General features: G+C 40.4%; 1 protein-coding gene across 1 annotated transcript in view; it reads left to right on the forward strand.

The window, feature by feature from the left end:
- TNIK (TRAF2 and NCK interacting kinase) overlaps window positions 1–23,600 on the forward strand; it is a 381,266-nt gene that overhangs the window by 333,603 nt on the left and 24,063 nt on the right. Inside the window, exons 19-22 of the mRNA XM_021702658.2 lie at window positions 4,763–4,926; window positions 6,954–7,051; window positions 7,903–7,926; window positions 13,569–13,753. Of these exons, the coding sequence (XP_021558333.1) occupies window positions 4,763–4,926; window positions 6,954–7,051; window positions 7,903–7,926; window positions 13,569–13,753 (471 nt within the window). The remainder of the gene's footprint in view (window positions 1–4,762; window positions 4,927–6,953; window positions 7,052–7,902; window positions 7,927–13,568; window positions 13,754–23,600) is intronic.

Here is a 23,600-nt window from a genome sequence, read left to right on the forward strand (position 1 = left end):
TAACTTGAATTCGTTCCTTTAAAGCAAATTAAAATTTGGTCAAACGAGTATATTCGGAATATGAAAAGATTTAAATTAAGCCAGAAACACCCAGTCAAAACCCAATGACTAAAAGTTAATTTCGAAAAATAATTCTCTGTCCTGTCCCAAACCTATTTTCCTATGGCTCATTTGTTCTCATTGGCTATGTCATCAAAGAATAAAGTAAAGTGAATTTTGGCAGTCAGCCAGTTAATTATAGACTTGGCCCAAGTATTTGGGCTAAGAAATCACTTTGTAATCCTAATTTTCTGTTTTGACTTTTTATATGATTCGAGTAAATGGAATAATTGCCACATTTTCACTTTACTGTGTGTTTTATAGACCAATCAGCATTGTCTGTGGGACGGCAAATGTCTGAACTAAAAGTTAGCATTTAAAGGAATATTTATGAATGTTTTCAAGTTTTTACACATTTGGAGCTTAGTAGTTGCAGTTAATACGGGACCAAAGGAAATCTGTTATTTCATAGAATTCTTCTGAAATTCCCTCTCAAAGCATTTATCTCAGACTCCTTGGCCCCAAGACCAGACCATATTACTACATAATAAGGAAAAGAAAAATATGAATGGTATGACCTTTTCTCAAAATACTTACATTTTTCAAAAAAAAATTACAATAAGGTAGAAAAAGCATTTTAAAGTTTTCCCGATTTCTATGTGTGGTTATATAGAAAGGAAATAGTTCTTTCAGTCTCCAGCAGCAAAAACAGCATCCTATTAAGATCAGCAGCCGTGCTGGTGAGCTCCAGTGAGGAGGGCCCATGCTAATGAGGCTCAGGTCAGGGATTTAATGCCCGTGGGATCCAATTAACTTCACACCGAACGAGGCTCGGAGTCCCATGGGAGACGCATGCACATCCTAGCTGGTTCTGCCAATCCCCGTGCCCCTCCTTGACCCAGGCCTTAGCATCATGATGGCGGCAGCCTCCCACCCACCTGGCCAGCCCACCTCTCTCCTGGCCGGTCATCCGTAAGCCTGCCCTAGGAGGTCTGTGTGCTCTTCCGGGTCTTACAGGCACTGCGGCCTAAGCCATCCCTTCTGATGAGCCTCTCTTCTAGGGAAACCTGACACAGACGTCGTACTCCATCAGGGTGGTGTCCTCCCTACACCAGCGAGTCCCGGGGAAAACCCCAGCCCCTGTGTCCTTGCTCAGGTGCTTCCCCCAGACTTCCTGCTCCCCGCCCCCCGCCAAGGCACAGTCAAGTCCTGTCTCCATCTTGACACCAACTCGACCACTCCGGGCCGCATTCATTGTTCCCCAAATGCCAACAATACCTACAGGTTCTTTCACACACAGCATACAGAGATTTGCCCTATCCACTGTGATTTCCACTGCATGTTTCCCATCTCTAGAATTATCTCGCACCTTGCACCTGTGACCTGTGCTCCCCTCCATCCCTCATACTGGTCCAACGAGGCTCACAAAGTAGGTGTTTCAGAGAAAGATGTTGGTTAAATGATCAAACGAGTGCTGTGTTCAAGCAAAGAGCTGGATCCCGCTAGCACACCACAGCCACCAGAGAAAAAAAATCTCAGAGCTCACAGCCACCCTTCTCTTCATAGCTGTTTTTATTTTTTTAATACAAAGAACCCTACATTACCATTCTACAAAACGAAAGCAACTACCAAGAAGCCTTAGCATGCCCCTCACCTTCAATCTGCAATACAGTTGGTTAGCAATAGAATTTTTAGAAAAAATATTTTGGGACTTTAGTAATTATATAGAAATAATTCCTGACCACCACTGTTAATAAAAGAGGACCATGGGAAAGAATTTATTTTTGGGGAATAAAAGGAGATAAGACTGTTTCTTTAAGGAGAGTTCGAAAGGTAGGATATTGCACAAGTATTATACATTTAATCATTTCAGGTATTCTCCAAATCAGGGCTGTTTCCAGTATGGATCCAAATCTATTTAAACCGATTAAATGCTAGCAGTTTTCACAAAAACAATTACTACACAAAGGAGTTCTGTAAAAATATTGAGAATTTTAAACATTTTCCTTAAGCTTGATAATCACTTCTGCTGCAGTTGATCACACTGCTGGATTGACTTAGCAACTCCTTCACCATAAAAACTTAAAAGATAGGGGCGCCTGGGTGGCTCAGTTGGTTAAGTGACTGCCTTCGGCTCAGGTCATGATCCCGGAGTCCCGGGATCGAGTCCCGCATCGGGCTCCCGGCTCAGCGGGGAGCCTGCTTCTCCCTCTGACCCTATCCCCTCTCATGCTGTTTCTCTCTCTCTCTCTCTCTCAAATAAATAAATAAAATCTTTTTTTTTTTTTAAAGATTTTATTTATTTGAGAGAGAGAATGAGAGAGAGAGAGAGAGCACGAGAGGGAAGAGGGTCAGAGGGAGAAGCAGACTCCCTGCCGAGCAGGGAGCCCGATGTGGGACTCGATCCCGGGACTCCAGGATCATGACCTGAGCTGAAGGCAGTCGCTTAACCAACTGAGCCACCCAGGCGCCCTAAATAAATAAAATCTTTAAAAAAAAAAAACTTAAAAGATAAATATTGTCAAAAAATTTTACATTTATACAATCAAAATTAATAAGCTATGGGGACATATTTATTTTTACATATGTTTTCCAGGACCACCAGCCATGTCTTCCAATAACCCAATGTTTAAAAATGTTTGTAACTCGATCAACTGTTTTTGGCAGATACCTCACCAAAAAGCAAGGTTCTTGTGTTCTTGAAAAGAAATTATTTGGTCTAGTTGCTGCTATAATTATGGCTATTCTGTGGTCAGATTTTTGGTACACTAAAATGCAAATGTCTCAAGGGAAGAGGTCATATGATTTTCATTTTTATACATGAAACATGGGAGACCCAACACAGTTCAGAGTGCACTTGACATTCTCAAAATGAGCAGAGCAAGATGAAAGCATAAAATTACATTTTAACATGACTTCCTGCATTAAAATCATAGTCTCCAATCACACTGTGGTGACTCTGTTAGCAAAGGTGTGCAGTTCTGTTTGGAGAACCAAAGGCACAGGAAACACGTAGGGGTCCGTGGGGCAGGTGGCTGGCAGTAGATTTGAGCTCTGAGTTTCAGGCCTTGCTACATTATCCATTTAGGCCCAGCATTGTGTAAGTCTGAAGGAAAAATGAAAAGGCCTAGGAGTTCTAAATTAAAAAGGAAGAGTTATAAATTAAAAAGGAAACTTTGAGGAGGCTGCTTATTTTTATACCAAAATCATCAAAACCTCAGCCGTGGTTTCCCACCACTGTCCTAGTACAGCTTCCACGGTCACCAAAAGGGGCCCAGGTGGCCCTGTTCCACGCTCCCATGCTGTCCCGTGCTCCCGGCAGGCAGAGCTGGGATGGAATTGGCCGTGCGTGCCTGGCTACGCTGGCGGGGACAGGGCTGTGTCTTATTCATCACCGTCTCTCAAATGCCTGACCCCGTGCTTGGTCGGACCAACTGAGTGAGTAAATGAATACCACCATTTGGGGGGCAGCTAAGCTGTGAAAGTGAATAACACCGTAAGGTCTTATCACAAGTGGGGACTACTAGCATTTGTTCTTGAACTAGCGCTTAATAATAATTCTTTTAAAACACACCTCCCTTTGATAAGAGCCAAAGTATATAAAGCCTTCCCGAAAGAAATTTTAAAAGTGCAAATATGCCACTAACCACATAAGCAAAGGACTTGATTAAGCAATTCACAGAAGAATTATAAATGGTAAATAAAAGTGAATAAAAATTATTCTCCCTCAATAGTAATGTTTTAAAACAAGATAATTTTTTTTTTTTTTTTTTTTTTACGAATCAGCAAACTGCTCATAATAAAGCATAGTTAAGAATTCAGTAAGCTGGACCATTTCATACACTTCAGCGAAAACTGGTAATTCCATTACACACTCACATACAAGCATATGCAACACACACATCCCGGTTCATGTCCTTCCACCCAAGAACTCCAGGTCCAGGAAGGAGCTATGATTGGGTGTTTGTATGCCTGGAGAGATACTTACTTCAGTGTTATGTGTCCGGCCAGTGTACCGGAAGTACCTTCATATCCAGCCGTAGAGGAACAGTTAAACTAATTCATCCATGGACTGACTCCTAAGCAGCCACTGTTGTGTACCGGAAGTACCTTCATATCCAGCCGTAGAGGAACAGTTAAACTAATTCATCCATGGACTGACTCCTAAGCAGCCACTGTTGTTTTTGTAAGCATAAGAAGCTGCTCACAATGCAATGTTAAGGGGAAAAAGCAAGCTGCAAAACTGAACATAGAGCATGCTTCCATACATACAAAAGAAAAAAGCCTAGAAGATACTATACTAAAAAGTAGAATATAGTTGGATTTCTCTTGGGTCAGAGATTGCATGTTTTGCTTTCTTTCTTTTTTTTTTTCTTTTATTATTTTTCAAGGTTTTTTTGTTTTTGTTTTTGTTTTTTGTTTTTTTACAATGAACAGGGGAATAAGGGTTTAAGAGAAAGCCTCCTTTGAAGAGCACCATTTCAGAGCTAATACTTCAGCGTGATGACCCAGGAGTTGGGTCAAGAGTCCATCCCATCAGCAGTATCAGGCTGGGAGCTCCACAGAGGACAACATGCCTGTCCATTCCCGTTGACCCTTTCCGTGCAGGGTGACGCAAGGGCTCTGGTTGCTCCTTCGTACCCGGGGCGGGACTGGACTGTGCTTGTGTCTATGAATGGTGCGGTCTGGAGCGTGTGGTCACCGTGCTCTGCCTTCCGTACAGCAACCCCGACCTCCGGAGAACTGAGCCCGTCTTGGAGAGCCCCTTGCAGAGGACCAGCAGTGGTAGTTCCTCCAGCTCCAGCACCCCGAGCTCCCAGCCCAGCTCCCAAGGAGGCTCTCAGCCTGGCTCGCAAGCGGGGTCCAGTGAACGGACCAGAGTTCGAGGTGAGCTCTCCCCCTGCCTCGCCCTGACAGCACCGCCTGGGCCAGAGAGCCGTGGGCATGGGCTCATCGCGCTTCCCGGCTCCTGTGACCCCCGTGCCTGGCGTGGCCACCACCGTGTGATGCTGCAGAGTCCTCTAACCGCCCTTAGTCTCGGTCCTCCTCAGATGAGAGAACCACCAGCCCCAGGCTCATGTGCGACATCAGAGTTTGCACTAAATCTTTGCTCATTGCAGGTGACATTGTTTTCCAGGAAGATCTTAGATCGTTGGTCTTATTTGAAAAGATAATCACTTGAGAGTCACCTGAATTGCCATTTCCATTTGTTGCCTGTTTCGGGCTTCAAGTACCCCCAAGTATCCTCTTCCCATTACGCCAATCGTCCCTTTTTGGTATTCTGAATATAGTCCATAATACTAGGGATCTCTCAAAGTGGAATTCGGTAAAGACTTATGTAGAATACATATGCACTTTAGAGAAGAAGTAAACTCTTTGACTTAAAAAGTATATGTGACTCTTTTTCAAGAGGAATAAAAAATGAGCTTCTCTGACCATTTATTCAAGTCTTTCATCACTGTGCAGTTCTCATTAATGAAGAAGCTTGTGAAAAACAAGAGCATGTCCAGCTAATTACACAGGACAACACATTTCTTGCTACAAAAGTGATTCTTTCTGAACAACCTCCTTCAGAAGATAATTTTGCTTCCAAGTAAGAAAGACCAGAACGTTTTTAAGTGCAATTTGACAAATATTAACAACTTACTCTGCCTGAGAAAAAACAACCAGTCCTTTATTTTTTGCTTAGCCTCTTCATTAGACACAACCAGAGTTGGCCATCTAGTATCTTTTTAAGGTTTTAAATAAGTAAAATCACTGTACGTCCATTTTGAAAAGGTTGAAACCTGGCATGCGATGCTCATGTCTCTGGACTGGGATGTGGCTGCTCCCATATGCGTTCTTCAGACGTCGGTGGCCCAGCCCATAGTCATGTGTCCTTTTGTTGCTTTAATCCAAATATAAATTTACTTAATTTAGAAAACTGCCATTGGCTTATCTTTTTTCTATTCATAAGCAACTTAATATCCTTATAACAAACTAAAGAAAACTAAAGTTACACATACCGTTTTAATTCTCTGATCTGGTTTGGGTTTAATTCTTATCTTCTTTCCTTTGGCCCCTAGGTCCTCTGGGTTAAGAACACCGCTGTATCCCTGGACTGTTTCTGCCCAGGAAAACCACTTTAAAACAAAAGAATCTCTCCTATGCCAGATTGATTTTCTCTACCTATAATTAAATCGGAGAGATGCTCTTCACTCTGGAGCTGTTGGGGAGCCCTCCCCCATCCTTGCTCTGTACCTCTGTCCTGGGGCTCTTCCCCTTTGTCACCAACACTCTCCTTCCTGTCCCCACTTCATTCTTTTTTCCTTAAGAGACCCCGACAACCCCCGCCTCCCATTTAAAAACCATTCCATCAATAAAATGGGTTTCTATGGCATCAAAATAAACTATTCTGATGGATAAGTGGTAAAAGAAAAAACCAAACATAGAATGTTAACACGGAAGCTGGTTTAGTGTAATAGCTGAGAATAGGACTTGGATAAGCCAGACAGAATCCCTGCTCTGCCCATAATTTCTGCATGACCTTAGGTTAGTGTGCCATCTCTCAAAGTCTATATTGAACTGTAAAATGGGAAAAGAGTGCCACACATTGGGTTGGAGCAAGAATCCGATGAGACCGTTGATGTAGAAGGCATTTAGCATTACATGTGATGCACATTGAGCACTCAGTAAATGGTGGTGGTAGTGGTGCTTGCTAGTTTTTCTTATGATTAATAGTGACTTCCAGGTCACAAGCCTAAATGCGTTTGCCTGAACATGAACAGTTTTTTCACAGATGTGTTTGAGATTTGCCTAAGTGAATGACGTATCCCCTGAGTAATCCTGAAGGATGACTCACCACTGAACTGCAAAACTTGAGTCAACACTTCGTGATGGTCATTATTTTTCTTGGCCCCTGTTTTTCTATCTAGCCAACAGTAAGTCGGAAGGATCGCCTGTGCTCCCCCACGAGCCTTCCAAAGTGAAGCCAGAAGAATCCAGGGACATTACCCGACCTAGTCGACCAGCTGTGAGTGCTTTTGAACTCTCTTAAGTTACCAGAGAAGCCACAGGATCAGGTAGTTGGGGATACACTCATGACTATGAAACAGAACTTGCTGAGATTAAGAAGAAGAATGGATGCTAGAAGCATCCAGAAGGAAAGTCATACCTGATTAGGAAAGAACTGTACAGATCTTGGATTGCTTATCTGCCTCTAGGCATTTTGCATTACGCTACTTTAGAGAATAAAAAAGGGGGAGAAATAACTCCTATCATTACGTAATTTCTACTCAGCAGCTTTGGCAAAAAGATGTGGAGCTGCAGTTAAGGAGATGTGGGCGCTTTCTGTGGGTTTCTGTTGTCTGCTCCGCCCTCTCCCCAGATCATTTGCCGTATGAATTAATGTAATTTTTGCTGTTCTTCATGCCTTCAGGACTATATTTTTCTGGACCAAAATGTGATAAGCATGGTTTGACAAGGGGCCTGACAACTTGAAATCTAGCTTCCTTGCTGAGACATGACAGACCCCAAATAGCTTTAGCGAAAGAAAGAAGAGCGTAGAAGCTGACATTTGAAAGTTGGAAATTAATTTGGGATGAGTGAATATCCACTTACTTTCTTTAAAATTGCGGAGAACCTTTTCTATGAAACGAATGTGAGGACTTGTTGGTTTACTCTGGTTCGTACGTATTAAAGTTAGGAAGCAGAGTGAGAGCAATCTTGAAGGGGATTCGCCCCATTCAGGACTGAGGTTCTCTCTGCTCTTTTGCATTTATCAGTTGTGTACTAACAATTCCCATTTTGTGTCTAACCTGCTGCCTTTCTTCTGGCTTTTCCCCCTCCTATGGATTCTTCTGGATTGGGTTCCTCCTATCTCAGAGCTATAAGAAAGCGATAGATGAGGTTAGTATCACCTTTTCTTGGTCATGCTGTCACAAGATGTCAATATAAAGCTGATTTCCTGATGTTGACATTCAGAGAGGTGGCCTGTTGGATGACAGATTTAAAGTTCAGTGCTCTGGAAGGGTCTGCTGCAAGGCAAGCCCCTTCAACCACAGCCAGCTTGAGGCCCTCAGACACTCGTGGGAAGCTCCGGAGACCTTCCTTTTAAGCCAAAAAAAAAATGTCACTTTTCCAGTGTTCCAGTCTGGCTAAAGATAAGCATTAGTGCTTTATTATTGGGAAGTTTTTCATCCCAACATCTTCCAAGAGCAAAGCCTAGCTCTTAACCTGTACTCACCAGCTTTGCAAAGGGGATGGTAGTTTTACTAACAAAGAAGAGAGACATCATTCTAAAGCACTCCAAATTTATATGTGTGATTTGTGAACAAGGAGTTACTGGGTTAGATTAATTTTGTGGAACATTAACTACAGCATCAGCAGCAACATCAACTTTAGTTAATGTATCCTGACGAGTTAAGTGACTTTATTTCCTTATCTGTGGAGACATTTTTCCATTAGAAAAATATATGGCTTTGTCAATCTTAGGTAGCTTGCTAAGAAGGATGACTGCCTTCTGTTGTTTGTCAGACCTGCATGAACACAGCATAGTAGATCTGTGTTGTTGTTGTTGTTGTTGTTGTTGTTGTTTTTAAGAGACAGGCCTTGCCAAGAGTCCTAACTGCATGGAATCTGAAGGCTTTATGGCTATAGCTCTGCTGAGCACCATTTTTGTGAAATGATATGGAAAAAGCACTGGCTTTGGAGTCAACAAATTCAAATTCTAGCCGCCCCCCCCCCCACAATAAGCAACTGGCCAGGACCAGTCTCATAACCTCTCTGGGCCAGTTTCTTCATGTGTGCAATGGGGATAAAGACACCTGCTCTGCCTCGATCACAAGCTTGATTAGGATCACTCAAGATCATGTGTGCGAGAGCATTTTATGAAGTGTAAAGCCAAGAGGTTGTCCTCATGCTAAGCTTTGGGCCTGAGACATGGAGCCATTTTGGCAGGTAGAAGAAGCAGGTTTCTATGCATCTGATCTTTACCAAAGAGCCTCAGTTTTTCAGAATTAGGACACCTTACCATTCACAGTGATTTAGAACGTTATTTCTTAGGTAAAGGGTTGCTGCTTATTAAAAAAATGTGATTCTACATGTCGACAGTGTGTGGACGGCATTTATAGAAAGGAAATGGAGGGCGTTCTTCATTGCTCTGTGCCAAAGCCTGGCCCTTCCCCTCATAATAATCACAAGGACAGCAACTATCACAAATTGTATCAATTTTCTCCCAAATCGTTGAAGAAAAAGAACGATATTCTGGTGCCATGGCTGCCAATAAAATCGTTGTGTGTGTGTGCAACTCAAGGGAAATCTCATAAGCACAGAAATTAGCTTGAAGGTGGCAGTCATGAGGGAAATGGATGTCATCTGGTTAACCCAGGATATTTTAGGCTTTAAAAAATTGCTTTATTTATTTTGCTTTACTCTCATACACTGGACAGAGATGACAGGGGGCAACAGAAGTATAAGTAATTGAGGGGATATTAGCTATACACTGAAATCTCTGGAACCATGTGTGGTTGGAAAAAGCCCCCCCAGGTGATTCTGATAACCCTACCTACCCTTGAATGTCACTGATCTAAACCACTAAAAATACAGGATTACTTGGTTCTACCTAACTCAGTAGTTCTCAAGCAGGGACAATTCCTCTTCTCCTTTTCCCTCCTCTCCCCACCCCTCTTAGGAGTTATTTGGCAAAGTCTGGGGGCAGTTTTGATTGTCACAACTTGGAGTTGGGAGGCAGTGCCTACTGGTGTCTTGTGGGTAAAGCAGAGAGATTCTGCCAAACATCCTCCCAAGCACAGGAGAGCAACCCATAGTAGAGAATGATCTAGCCCCAAATGTCAGTAGTGCCACAGTTGAGAAACCTTGAATTAAATAAACCTCTCTCCCATCTTCATTCCTAGGTTTTGATATGGCTTCCTTCTATAGGGACTGGCCATTTAGATAACCCAGGATTGAAATGAAAAGCCTTAAAACTCTGAAAAAAAAGTGTTGCTTGTTATTGTTAATCTAATGGTTTGATTTTTCATGAACATCGATCTGAGGGAGTGTCCATTAATTTGGCAGTCCTTTCTAATAGAATATAAGATTGTGCAATATAGTCTGTGATTAACATAATCGTTGAAAATAAATATCCTCTTTACTTTAGCACAATTAAACATATGACATGAATATTAGATACATAAGCAAACACTGGCTGTAGCACTGTTTGTTTGTACTATGTAAGAATCTGAAAATTTCCAGAGCACGCCCACAGATTGGACAGAACTTGAACAATAGCTAGTAGTCTAAAACCTTTCTTTCTCAGGTGAGGATACTGAAGTTAAGTAACTTCCCCAATGTCATTTCTTAAGATTTCCTAAAAAGGAAGTAAATTCTTCTCATACATAAAGAAAAGACCAGCTTAAAGATTTTTAACTATTACCTTAATAGTTCAAAAAATTGAACTAAAATCTACATAAACTACGTTGTTCTAAAAAGAGACCTAAAAGAGCACCTTTTTAGGTAAAGTATACATAATTGTCAAATTAAATAAGAGTTTTTTTTTAATGAAACAAAATATCAAATTAATTCTAAAAAGTGTTATAGCAAAGAAGCTTCTGGGTAAGAGCTTCCTATCTTCTCATTTACTCTATTGTCAAAAAATCTTACCATTTTGCTGTATTTCTTTTTCAGTTATACTATACATTTCTCAAATATTTTCATGCTAAATAGCACTTTTTTTTCTTTTTTAATACGTTTTAGCTCCAGGCTTGAGACAGCCAAGCAATAAATTACCACAAAAACTCATTATATAGAGAAAATTGGTATTGTCAGAAAATAAAATGTATGAAAGTGGATCTGAACCCAGTGGTGTCAGTTTTAGATCGTGTCTATTTTCTATAACTTTGCTATTGTAAATTCTTCCAGAGTGGATGCATAAGGAACAAAACCGCAGCTAAGCATGTAGACCATTGGCGATGGGAGATTAATTTTCTTTGACTGGGGTATTACCTTTGAGTTACTCATTATTGTTACCTTGGGAGTCTCGTATATGTCTCATCAAGCTGTTAGCAAGTAAACTTAAAAGGAATTTGCAATTACTTTCAGTGTTTCAAGAAAGATAGCTTTTTAATAATGTAGAAACAAAAAAAAATATTCTAATTAAAAATGAAATTATAAAACAGGTCAGAACTTTAAACTTTTCCTAGATACAGTGTTTAGAAAAAAATAGGTCATTTTCACGAATGAGAGTTTCTTGAAATCAATGGGCTTTGAACTGGCTAAATATTGCTAAAGAGTTTTGATTTTTTTCAAATCTTGTTTGTCTTGTTTTGAAATGTCAGAGATAAGGAGAATGAACCCATAAGGAAAATGTATTATAAATTTAAATAAATCACAGCTAATATTATTATATTTTACTCAGGATTATTGACATTAAAAATAAATTATTTTAAACCATATTCTCTCTTTAAATTATAATAAATGCGTTTTTTAATGATAAGTAACATTTTAATTGCTTTACATTCTTTGGTGAGACTTAACATGCTCCTAACATATAGAAGACAAAATACAAAATAAATTTATCTGTTATTATTTTACTGGTTTGGATGATTATAATATCCTTTTCTATTCATAGCTTTAACAAATATCTAAACTATATTTCCCACTGTGCTCAAGTATTGCATACCCTTCACTATCTTCTCAATTTGATAAAGATAAATATTGGCAATGTCCAGAGGAAATAAGGAGTATAAAGCTGAAATCTGAGTATTGCCTCTTCCTGTTTTGGCCTATTGCCAAAGAAACAAGAAATAAATCTGCATAAAATTCTATCTATGTGGTAATTTTCTTCTTTAACAGTATACATTATATTTAAACACCTCTGAGTCTTTTTAATACAATTCTATTTTCATTTTCACAGATGGGGTTAATATATCCACTGAGATTGAGGCCACACGTGTGTGCATGTGTGTCAAAAGCCCAGCAAGCATGTTTGGGTAGAAAATGCACAACTTGAATTTTCAAAAGCTTCCCTTTTCAGGTGCTTCAATTCAAGTGACTTCAGAACAAATTTAAAAGCCTTGATTGCTTTCCTTTGATTTTATTATGAAATTAGAAGAAATGACTCCTTCACTTACCACCTTGAACTTCCTAAATTTCTAGACCAAATGAAACACCTAAAATGTTTCCTCTTCTACTCTTAACCAACATAATAATGCCTGACATAGAGGGGACGGTAAAGAAATATGATGATTTGTGATCTCCCCCAAACAAAATTACATTTATAATTTAACTATACCCACTCCTCACGGTGTTTCTTCTAGCCAAGTAGGCTAGATTAGGAGATGCCATTTAGATCACCTACATGCTCTAATCTGACCTCAGGCAAATTGGACAAATAAATACATTTCTGAATTGAAATAAAGAGAGAATATGGCCATAAGAAAACTGTGGGATTTAGTATCTTTCAATGAGTTTCTTTCTCCCTAATGCCCTGTCTCTCACTGAATGCTCTGATTCCCACATGGGTCACTAATATAGGGAGAAATGGTAAGACTGATGTCCAATTGCTTTTTCCTCATTGCATGCCATGCGCCATGGGCAGTGTAACCCATGCAAATTAGAGCGACCATGCTTTTGCAGGACTGCTGCCCTCTGCATTGCTCGGAAAGCATGTGAAGTCAAAGGTAGTCAGAGATCCAGCACACTGCCTGCAATGTGCCTCGTGATTAGATACCACATCATCACATCCATAAGGCTGAAGACTGCATCATACTCATGGAAACCTGAAAAATGATCTCTTCCTTTGTGGTGTCTGTGCATTCATTTCAGTATTCCTCACGAGGGTTTCTGCCAGGTGACTGTAGTTTTAAACAAAGGAAAATGAAACACCTATCGTTCTGGAAGAAAATTTTTTTTTTTTTTGGTTGTCGTTCGTCTTGATTAACTCAGCTCTGGGGCTATAAGTTTCAGCGGCACTGGGCTTTGGGGTGGGCCATTATTTGATGCGGTGCCTCTGCTCTCCAGGGAATGATGACACATCAGATGAGTCATTGTAGTAGCTGGAACCGTGAGAATTGCTCTGTTCTGTGACTGATGCTAGATTTTGGTACAGTAGCAATCAAAGAGGGGAAGGGCCATGACGGTGGCTTGGGCAGGAGTCCCAGAATCCTGGGGAACAATTGCTCAGCCCATGTGTTTTCTTCTTCACTCTGAGGGTGACCCACTTCACCTTCCCAAAATAAAATGAGAACCCAACGTTTGTATATATGTGTAGACACACAACGCACATACACATATATACACATGTATTCAGAACTGAACCGTCTCAGTCTAGCCATTGGTTTTGAACAAAGTTTAAATTTATTCCATCTTTCTTTCCTAGTTTCTCTGTGCTACAAACATCGTTTTCTTCGCCCCATACCGCCACTATGTTTGTAACAGTTCTATCTAGAGCTTCTTTTCTTGTTGCTTAAGCTGCAACACTGACTTGCTGAGAGATGTGACTTTGGTCGTCTCTACAACTCATACATACCAAACGAACTCTTCTTTTGTAGGACCTGACGGCATTAGCCAAAGAATTACGAGAACTCCGGATCGAAGAAACAAACCGCCCGCTGAAGAAGGTGACTGATTACTCCTCCTCCAGTGAGGAGTCGGAAAGTAGTGATGAAGAGGAGGAAGATGGAGAGAGCGAGACCCACGACGGGACGGTGGCCGTCAGCGACATACCCAGACTCATGTAAGAGGGCTGCTTTTCACATGTCGGCTGGGGCGGGCGAGGTCTCCAAAGTGAAAGGTCAAGAAATGTGAATTAAATAGAGGATCATTTATGGGTCTCTGGCAGGATCAACTGGCTTTGGGGATTTGAGTTTTTTATTAGAGCATAGTCCTATAGTTAGCTCTCTCCACAGACACCGTCACTTGGAATACATAGCAGTGTTCCTACTGCCTAGGCTTTATCCAGGTACTCTTGTGGGACTGACTCCCCCTTTGGTGACACTTTCGTGGTTCTTGTCATCCCCAGGGAAAATGATATTGACAACCAGACCGTTGGCACTTGCCTGTCCCCCTAGAACTGCAAGAGTGGAATTATGGACAATGACATTTAGGAGTTAAAATTAACAACAGGAAACATATTCCATCATCCCCCCCTCCCCCCCCCACCACCATACATAAGGAGGAATGCACATGACAGTGTGGGTTAGCATCCCAGTGAAAGATTCTGGAGTCAAATCATCCTGTGGAGAACTTCTGAGTGTTTGACTTAAATATAACCCTGTTATCATTTTCTTCTTCTTCACTGTCTGTCTTATGTGATCCTTTTCTCTGTGGCCTGTGACTTGCCCCCCCCCACACCCCCCTACGTTCTGTCCATTTTTTTGCAGTCTCCTTTTGGCTATTTATACCTGTATTTATGCCTACCTACACTTCCCTTATTATTTACTTGTATTATAGCCTTTACTTCTTCTCTTTTCTTTGTTTTGTGAGGGGGAGGCTCACTTTTTCTTTTTCCCATTGGACAGGGTCCTATGACAGAATTCCCCTGCCCTACTGCTTCTCCAGTTTAAAAAAACAGATCTGGACAATCACACTCACATCCATTTCTTGCTTCCTCCCCCAAATAAACACAAGATGCTGTTGCTCTGGTTTGCTATAAATTTGACAGAGTGGGACACTGATGATTCCAACTTTGCTCTTCGTTCACCTCCGTTTCTTTGGCTCAGCCACTAATATTGGTCATCACACTACACTTACTCCCTATAGAGAAGATGCCATTTAGGGTCATAGATTACTGTCCTGTCCAGCAGAGATTGGAGAGAGAGGGCTGACCAGTCTGCAGAGAATGTACTCCATTGATTAACAGTCATTATATACAAGCAATTCTGAGAGGCAAATCCAATTATCATAGCTGAAAATTTATACTTGTTGTTCTGCTGTTGATTACACAGTTATTGACAACCATAAATATGCTAAAATATGACATTTGAAACAAATTGCATTAAATTGCTTTTTTAACAGCAAATAAAATTGTTCTAGAGGCAAAATCACTAATCCAAAACATTTCTGCAAAATATGCTGGTCCTTTCAGTTTTTATCTTGACTCAGCTTTGGTTAATTTTTCTAACAGATGTTTCAAGTTCCCTTTAAGCACTGAGCCTACAACTACCAGGATGAGGGGTGAATTTAAAATATTGCTAAAACCTCCACTCTGTGCTCCACACCATACCGAGGGCTTTGAGACAATCAGCAAGGGCACACACAAGCATTCTGCCTTCTAAAAGTGTATATTCTAGTTGGAGAGAAACAAGATTATATGCAGAAACTTCAGACTAATAGAAATATTTGGAAGAGTGACCAAAGACAGCCTTGGAAGAGATGTTCAATCACATTTGGTTTTGAAGCGCTGTCATATTTTGCAAGGCTGTTGACAGTGTTGACCCTGCTGCTGCCACCAAGGGCACATCCATTTCTTCCCTCACTACAGAAATACCCACCTTTCCAAAATTTGCTGGAATAGGCCATGCTGCACTTCCTCTCTGCTGTCGGGCACTCTCCTGTCCCTTTAGAAATCACCTGCTTACCGCCCAGCCTCTGCACAGAGAGAGCCTGTACCTTCCGCTGTGTGGCCCCTGGATCTTGAGCGTATTCTTGCAGCTTCATGTAGTGCTCGAATCAGGATATTTATTACATGTTGTTTCCCTCTCTGGGCTCTGAGATCCCTGAGGGTGAGGGTTGTGTCTCATTCATCTCTGTACTCTTAACACCTTGCATGGTGTCTGGAATAGAGTTGGTCTTCAGGGACTTTGATTTATATTTAATTGCACTGAACTGAAATTGCAAGTCCTGGCTTCCTAGAGTTTATAGCCCAAACCAGAAGAAAGACACATTCACAAATAACTGTCACCAAGATAGAGGGAACGTGGGGCAATATTAGAATCTCAGGCAAGGGGAAATTGAAGTAAAGGCACAGAAAGTTGACTTTGATAGGAATGTCGGGTGTATGGGGGCAGGGAGGGGGGTGGTCTGGACCAGAGAAACCAGATTAAGAAGTGTGCGCTTTATCAGGTGGCCGTTGGGAACCATGGAAGGCCCCCCGAGCTGGGAAGTGACATGATCAGTGCTATGTTTGAGAGAAATTATTTTGGCAAGACGATCTGTAAAAAGAACAGACTCGACACTGGTAAAGCAATTCAGAGGATCTATTACTACCATCCAGAAATAATGAATGGGCTATCATTGAATGCATATAATGGAGGCAAAAGTTGACATGGCTCTTGAAGAATTGGTAAATTTTAGGCAGGTTAAAACGATCATCCACTAAAGAACATTTAAAATATTTAATGATATAGGAGATCTACTCAGAGACAAGGCACGATACAAGTGTAACCCTTTACATTCTGTGCTACATATATATCAACACAGTTCACTGCCATGAAATGTATACAAAAAGAGCTTCTCAGAAATGGAGACCAGCCATTCAGACAAACAGCTGTAGATACTAAGGCTCAAAACAACAACTTTTTTTATGGACAGTGCTGGTTTCATATTTATAGTATAAGGTAGAACCTATAAGAGTGTGCATAACTAAGATTATTTCCCTAACCAACTGCACTCTTTCCAATGCCTCACGCATAGAAAAATAATTGGTGGCGGGAAATAGACTAAAATTATAAAAGTGATTACCTCTGGATTATACAACTATGAGTGGTTTTTATTTTATGTAGATCCCCAATTTCATGATGAGCATTTACTATTTTTATAATCAGGAAAAAAAACAAAAGCTTTCTAGAACAGGAGGAAGGGAAGGAAAAGTGCCTAAGTTGATTTGCATCAGATCAAGCAAGCTGAAGAAGCATCCTCTTGTATCAGCACCTTCCCTCAAGTGTCTGTGCCTGCTTCAGAACAAGACGTGTGAGGCCCAGTCTTAACCATTAGGACCATCTCCTGCTAGCATAGCCATTGAGTTGCGTACAATCTTATAAAATGCTGTCATCCCTGGAAAGCCATGGTTCTGACCCCGTTGCCCTCCCAGGCTGTTGTAGTGCTCCCCTCCCTTGCCTGTGGTCCTCTCTGCCCTCCTGGCCATTTTTCCCAGTCTGGTTTTACTAATGTTGTAGAGTCGTGGCTCTGGTCATGCTGTATCCTAGTGTCCTATGACCCTCTTCATCCCTGGGGCTCATGATTGCCTCAACATATGCTCCAGCCAAACTGACCTATCAGTTCTTGCAAATAGATGCCTTGTACTTGTCCAGTGTTGTGCCTTTTCTTGCAATGACCTCTCCCTCTGTTTTGCATTCCCACTTACATCCAGCCTTGTATTTGAGTATTCATGTCATGTTTGTATGGTCTTCCGGATGCTAACCTCTTTAGTTTCAGGAGCCATGACTTCCTCAGCTTTTTTTTTTTTTTAAAGACAAAGAGAATGCATAGCAAGGAGGAGCAGAGGGAGAGGGAGAGAGAGAATGAGAGACTCTTAAGCAGGCTCCATGCCCAGCGCAGAGCCTGATGTGAGGCTCAGTCTCACACCCTGAGATCATGACCTGAGCCGAAATCAAGTCAGACGCTTAGCCGACTGAGCCACCCTGGCACCCCTTCCTCAGCTTTTATATCCACTACCCAATGCTAAACCCAGGGCCATTCATATAGCAGGTGTTCAATAAATGTGTATTAAATTGAATTAAATCAGTACCTACAGGAACACGTTGACAAATCCTATTAGAGGAAATTACTGTTCTAAACCTGTGACCTAATCACAGTAAATTTCCTATAGTTTTCCTTCTAATCAGTGGACGTGTTTTGTTTTGTTTTGTTATAGTCTTTACAGGAATTTGAACAACTAATGGTTCTCACCCAGACTCTACCTTGGAAATAATTTTTAGAACAAAGGATTACTTTAACTATAAAATGTTTGGCCTGAGTATTTTTTTTTTTAATTATTGCCTTTTTTTCATTCTTTTATTATTAATAAACTTAATTTTTTTAGAACAGTTTTAAATTCACAAAAGAATTGAGCAGATAGTACAAAGTTCCCCTGTTACTCCTCCTACCCCCTGCACAATTACCCCTATAATAAGCACCGTACATTAGTATGTACATATGTTATAATTAATAAACCAAAATTGAGGGCGCCTGGGTGGCTCAGTTGGTTAAGCGACTGCCTTCGGCTCGGGTCATGATCCTGGAGTCCCAGGATCGAGTCCCGCGTCGGGCTCCCTGCTCAGCAGGGGGTCTGCTTCTCCCTCTGACCCTCCTCCCTCTCATGCTCTCTGTCTCTCATTCTCTCTCTCTCAAATAAATAAATAAAATCTTTAAAAAAAAATGTTTAAAAAAAAAAATAAATAAAATAAACCAAAATTGATATACTTTAATAGTTCATTCAGATTTCCTTACTTTTTACCTAAAATCCTTTTTTCTGCATCAGGATCCCATCCAGGATACCATGTTATATTTAATTATTTAGTTACCATATCTATTTAGACTCCTGTTGGCTGTGACAGGTTCTCAGGCTTCCTTTGTTTTTAATGAACTTGGCAGTTTTGAGGAGTACTAATTACGAATATCATAGAATTCCACTCTACCAGAATTTATCTGATGTTCTTGTCGTGATTAAGGTTATGGATTTGGAGGAGAAAGATCACAGAGGTCACGTCCTTTTTATCACTTCATATCAAGGGTATGTACTATAAATGTGACTTAGGACTATTGGCACTGACCTTGATCATCTGGCTGAGGTAATGCTTGTCAGGTGTCTCTACTGTAGTGTAATTTTCCTCCCTTTCCACACTGTACTCTTTGGAAGGAAGCCAGTGTGCACAGCCTGCACTTAAGGAGTGAGGAGTTATGTTCCTCTGGATGGAGTCTCTACATAATTTATTTGAAATTATTCTGCAGAGATTTATCTCCTCTCCATTTATTAATTTATTCAGTCATTTATTTATATCAATATAGACTCATGGATATTTATTTTGTACTTTGGGTTATGATCCAATACTTCATTTTGCTGCTTAAATTATTCTACCTTCAACCACGGGAAGCTCTTTCAGTTGGCTCCTATACCCCCCATGGCTGACACACCCCAGTCAAGCACTTCCTTACTTTCTGACACTGTAAGGCGCTCCAGGCTTATCTTGCGTATTTCTTGCTCTAGTCCTGGAATCAGCTATTTCTCCTGGGACCCTTGATTCCTTTTATTAAAGAATGATATCAGAACCAAGATTTGGGCACTAGGTGTGCTCATTGCTACTGATGTATCATTTCTTCTAGGCACTCTCAGCTGACAGAGCAAGGAAATATATATGTGTATACTAACCCATTATGTACCCATATCTATAAATGTTTCTACCTATAGCCATCTGTATTACATTAAATAAAAGTTTATCCTGATATCTCCAACTCTGATTCATTAACACATGGATCATTCTAGCCCCCTCCCCTTCCTTACCTGGAAATTCCCACTCCAACAGTAGGAAACCAGGCTCTCACAATCTGCCAACATTTGCTTAGTGTTCACTTCTGGTACACATGGATAGCAGTATCAGAATGCTTAACCTGTATGCCTATGGGAAACAACTTTAGCAGTTAGAGTGCAGTGCTTACAGGCAGTTCCTTTTACCTTTAGTCTTATGGGACTCCATTTATTTCCAGAGTTACAAAGGTCAACCTTTCCCCCATCCCCCACTCTGTGAGATTTTTTAAATACCTTTGTAATGCAGTTAGATTCTCTTTTCCCAGTCTGCCTTCTTTCCTGGGATCCACCAACCCCCTAAATGATTTATTTTTATTTGCATATATCAAAGTTCACTCTCCATACTATGAGGTTCAGTGACATACCTGAACCAATTTTTGGTTATCCTGTAATAGCAATTATAAGAAAATTATTTTGGCATAACCCATATATAAAAGTGATCCAATGCTGAAATTACTTTTTAAATTTTAAAAAGACAAAACATTAGTTATTCAGGACACTTGAAACATGGTAATAATTCTCATAGCTGATTGCTCATCGATTCATAAAAGAGCTATCTTTTGACAATAAACTTGAATGAAATGTTTGCTAGAATTATTGAACAAAGCCTTTGTTGACTTATGAAACATTTATTGGGTGTCACTTACCTGTGACAGTGGTTGGCACTGAAGATGCCAACAATACTGAGATCTGACCATTGCAGGACTGTGTATGGAGTGCATGGTTAGCGGTGTGCAGAGGCTAATGTGGAAGCAGAGTGGAGAGCCACCTATACCACAGTTACCCAGAGGGAAGCAGAGAGTGTGAAAGAACCATTCAGGACGAGAAGATAGACTAAAGTTGCCCAACGGTTTTGGTAGCATGATGTGTGTAGGAAACTACTAGAAGTCACATGTTGTTCAAGTTAAAAATGGAAGGTAGGGGGTGTTGAAAACATCAGCCAGAGAAATAGGCAAGGACCAGATAAAAGAAGGCTTGTAAGCCACAGGTTTATCCTCTGGTTAATTGGGAGCTCCTGAAGGTTGAAAGCAGAAGAGTGACATGGTCAGGGGAATAGAAAAGGATGGAGTGGAAGGGTCAGTAATAGTAGACAGACAAGAGGCCAAATACCCAAACTATCAAAGAGCAGTCATTGAACTTGAGAGCTAAGAAATGACTTAAGGAGCGTCCTTCAGATGCTACAAGTCAAGTATAGGGGGCAACAGTTTGAACAGTGAACCTTAGTATTTGAAGGAAGGTACCATGCCTTTTAAAAAGAATTCTGGGAGCACTTGGCTGGCTCTGTTGGAAGAACATGCGACTCTTGATCTCAGGGTTGTGAGTTTGAGCCCCACACTGGGTGTAGAGATTACTTAAATAAATAAATAAACTTCTTAAAAATTTAAAAATTAAAAAAAAAGAATTCTATAGAGAGGTGATTTGGAACATACAGAAGTCTGTAGGAATTTTCCATAGTCAAAGCTATTATTGGTACCAGAAAAATTAATGATATGGTTAATTAATACAGTGTACACAGAATGAGCAAATGTGTATAAAAGGTTCATAATAAAATAGACCAATCCTACATACCAGGAAAACCTTAAACTAAGAGAAATTGCTCACCATTCTAAATCAATTTGACCAAGGAAGAAATACAGATTATTATCTTTTATTCAATCTATAAGGAATATTACTAGTAGAAATGATATTTTTAAAAACTCAAAACAGCCCGAACTGTTCACCATAAAAATTTATCATAGATGGAGCAGTTCTGACTCATAAAATTTTAAGTATAAAATGGACCCAGGAAAAAAATAATCTCAGTAAAAATATTCAGCAAGAGATCAAACTGATAGTGGCTGACACTATGCCCTATAAAACTTGCTATTGACTAAAAATGGACAGGTGAATCAAATCTTCTTAATAAAGTTGACACCTTTAGGGGCGCCTGGGTGGCTCAGTCGGTGAAGCGTCTGCCTTCGGCTCAGGTCATGATCCCAGGGTCCTGGGATTGAGCCCCACATCGGGCTCCCTGCTCCACGGGAAGCCTGTTTCTCCCTCTCCCACTCTCCCTGCTTGTGTTCCTGCTCTCTCTGTCTCTCTCTCTGTCGAATAAATAAATAAAATCTTCAAAAAAATAAAAAATAAAATAAAATTGACACCTTTAGAACTGATCCAGACAAATTGTACTCGGTAGAAGTAGTGACCACAGAAGCCTTTGAAAGATGATATGGATAAAAATTTTGATTGGTTTACTAAATCTTTGTTATAAAATCTACATAGAAAAGAATTGGATCCTATGATGACAATTTTAGTAACATAATAATGAAAGTAAATAAATTGGCAAAGAGTTTAACTGAGGCATATGGAAAATTGATCAAGGAGTTGTCCTAATGGAATTAGCTCTAGAAAACATCTTTTTTAATGAAAATTTCACTCATATTGGCATATTTCTGATTAAAATGGATAGAATCAAACATCATCAGGGTAAAAAAAACATAAGTGGGGCCAAAATAGCTTTGACCTTTGAACTCCCGTGAAGCTCTCTATTGGTGAAAGGGAACTCAGTTGTACACTTCTCAGCCTGGTGGTGCCTTCTGACAGTGGCCAAGAATGTCTGAGTGAACAAGGGAAGTGACCCCCTTCCTAGAAGGCTCTGGCTTTTTATAAATACTTCATTTATTGACCTATTTGTATCACACCATCTTGTCCCAAACAAGAATTGAAGGCGGCTTAAAAAAAAATACATACAAGGTAAGATAAACTTTCAAATAAATGAGTGAAGATATCCTAGTTTTGACAACTATTCTGATTGACCAGTCTGGCAATATGTCAGGCATTCATTGAAGCGATTTCTTTTTCCATGTCTCTGGGACACTATCAATGTCTCCTTTCTGCAAATGCAATATTGAAATTGCTTCTTTGGAATTTCTTCCCAAACACACCAGTTCTAACTGATATTTAGATTCATTCAATCCACTGCTCCAGTTTCGTAGTTTTGAAGTAAGCATCTTGCTACGCATTTTTTTGGTCTGGACTCATCTTCGCATCTTCTCACCTCTTTGTTTGGATCCTTAACATATGTCTTCTCTGTCCCAGAGATGTCAGAAATCTGGCATGTTTCTTCTTTCTTGAATTGAATATTTCATCAAATGTTTGGACTTGATCGAATCCAAGAGACCAGAAAGATTTTTTTGAATACATAAGAAACAATTAAGAGAACAAAATGGTAAAAGATACAATTAACATACCTAATGAGAGAAACAAGCCTTGATACCTTTTTTATTTTTAATAAACCCACATTAAAAGAGAGGCAGCTGCGGGTGCCTGGGTGGCTCAGTCGGTTAAGCGTCTGCCTTTGGCTCAGGTCATGATCCTGGGGTCCTGGGATCGAGGCCCCCTCCCCCCGTCAGGCTTTCCTGCTCAGCCAGGAGTCTGCTTCTCCTTCTGCCCCTCCCCCTGCTCATGCACACGCTCTCCTTCTCCTTCTCTGTCTCAAATAAATAAATAAAATCTTTAAAAAAAATAAAATAAAACAAATACAAGGTATCAGTGAGGACCACATTGGAAACTGAAATCCTATGGACGAACCACATCACCTACCTGGTTCTCAGTTTTCCTTGATGCTATGATCTGTGCCCCAGGACACATGCTCTCACATCAGTCTCCGCTCTCAGGGTATATGTCAAGGTCCTGTTACCTTCTCCATTACATCTTAAACACAAGAATAAGAAACAAACTGAAAATAAATATACCATGGTGTGGAGTCATTACAAGAGGTTTTAAAACATACTGCATATTGGTAAATAGCCTAGCTGATGGATGTCCTAGTAAGCCAGAATGCCCTTAATTGATATTTCTTCTCCGTAAATAATGTAAAACCCATTGATCAAATGGTTGTGCGTTGCACTCCTTCCCACTCTGTGCCCAGCTCTACACTGGGTATACAATGATGAGCAGAGACAAGACTGCCCTCACAAGCATATGTTCTAATGAGACTGAAGGCAAAAGTTACAAGAGACTCAAAAAGATAAAGAATCACAAATTGTGATGAGAATGAATAAGACAAAGGGTGAAGAGAAAGAAGTAGGGTTGGTGGGATAAGACCTAGGTGCTGAGAGATGCCTTCTCAAGGGAAGTT

Source organism: Neomonachus schauinslandi, chromosome 1 (assembly GCF_002201575.2).
Source record: "Neomonachus schauinslandi chromosome 1, ASM220157v2, whole genome shotgun sequence".
Classification (NCBI taxonomy): Eukaryota; Metazoa; Chordata; class Mammalia; order Carnivora; family Phocidae; genus Neomonachus; species Neomonachus schauinslandi.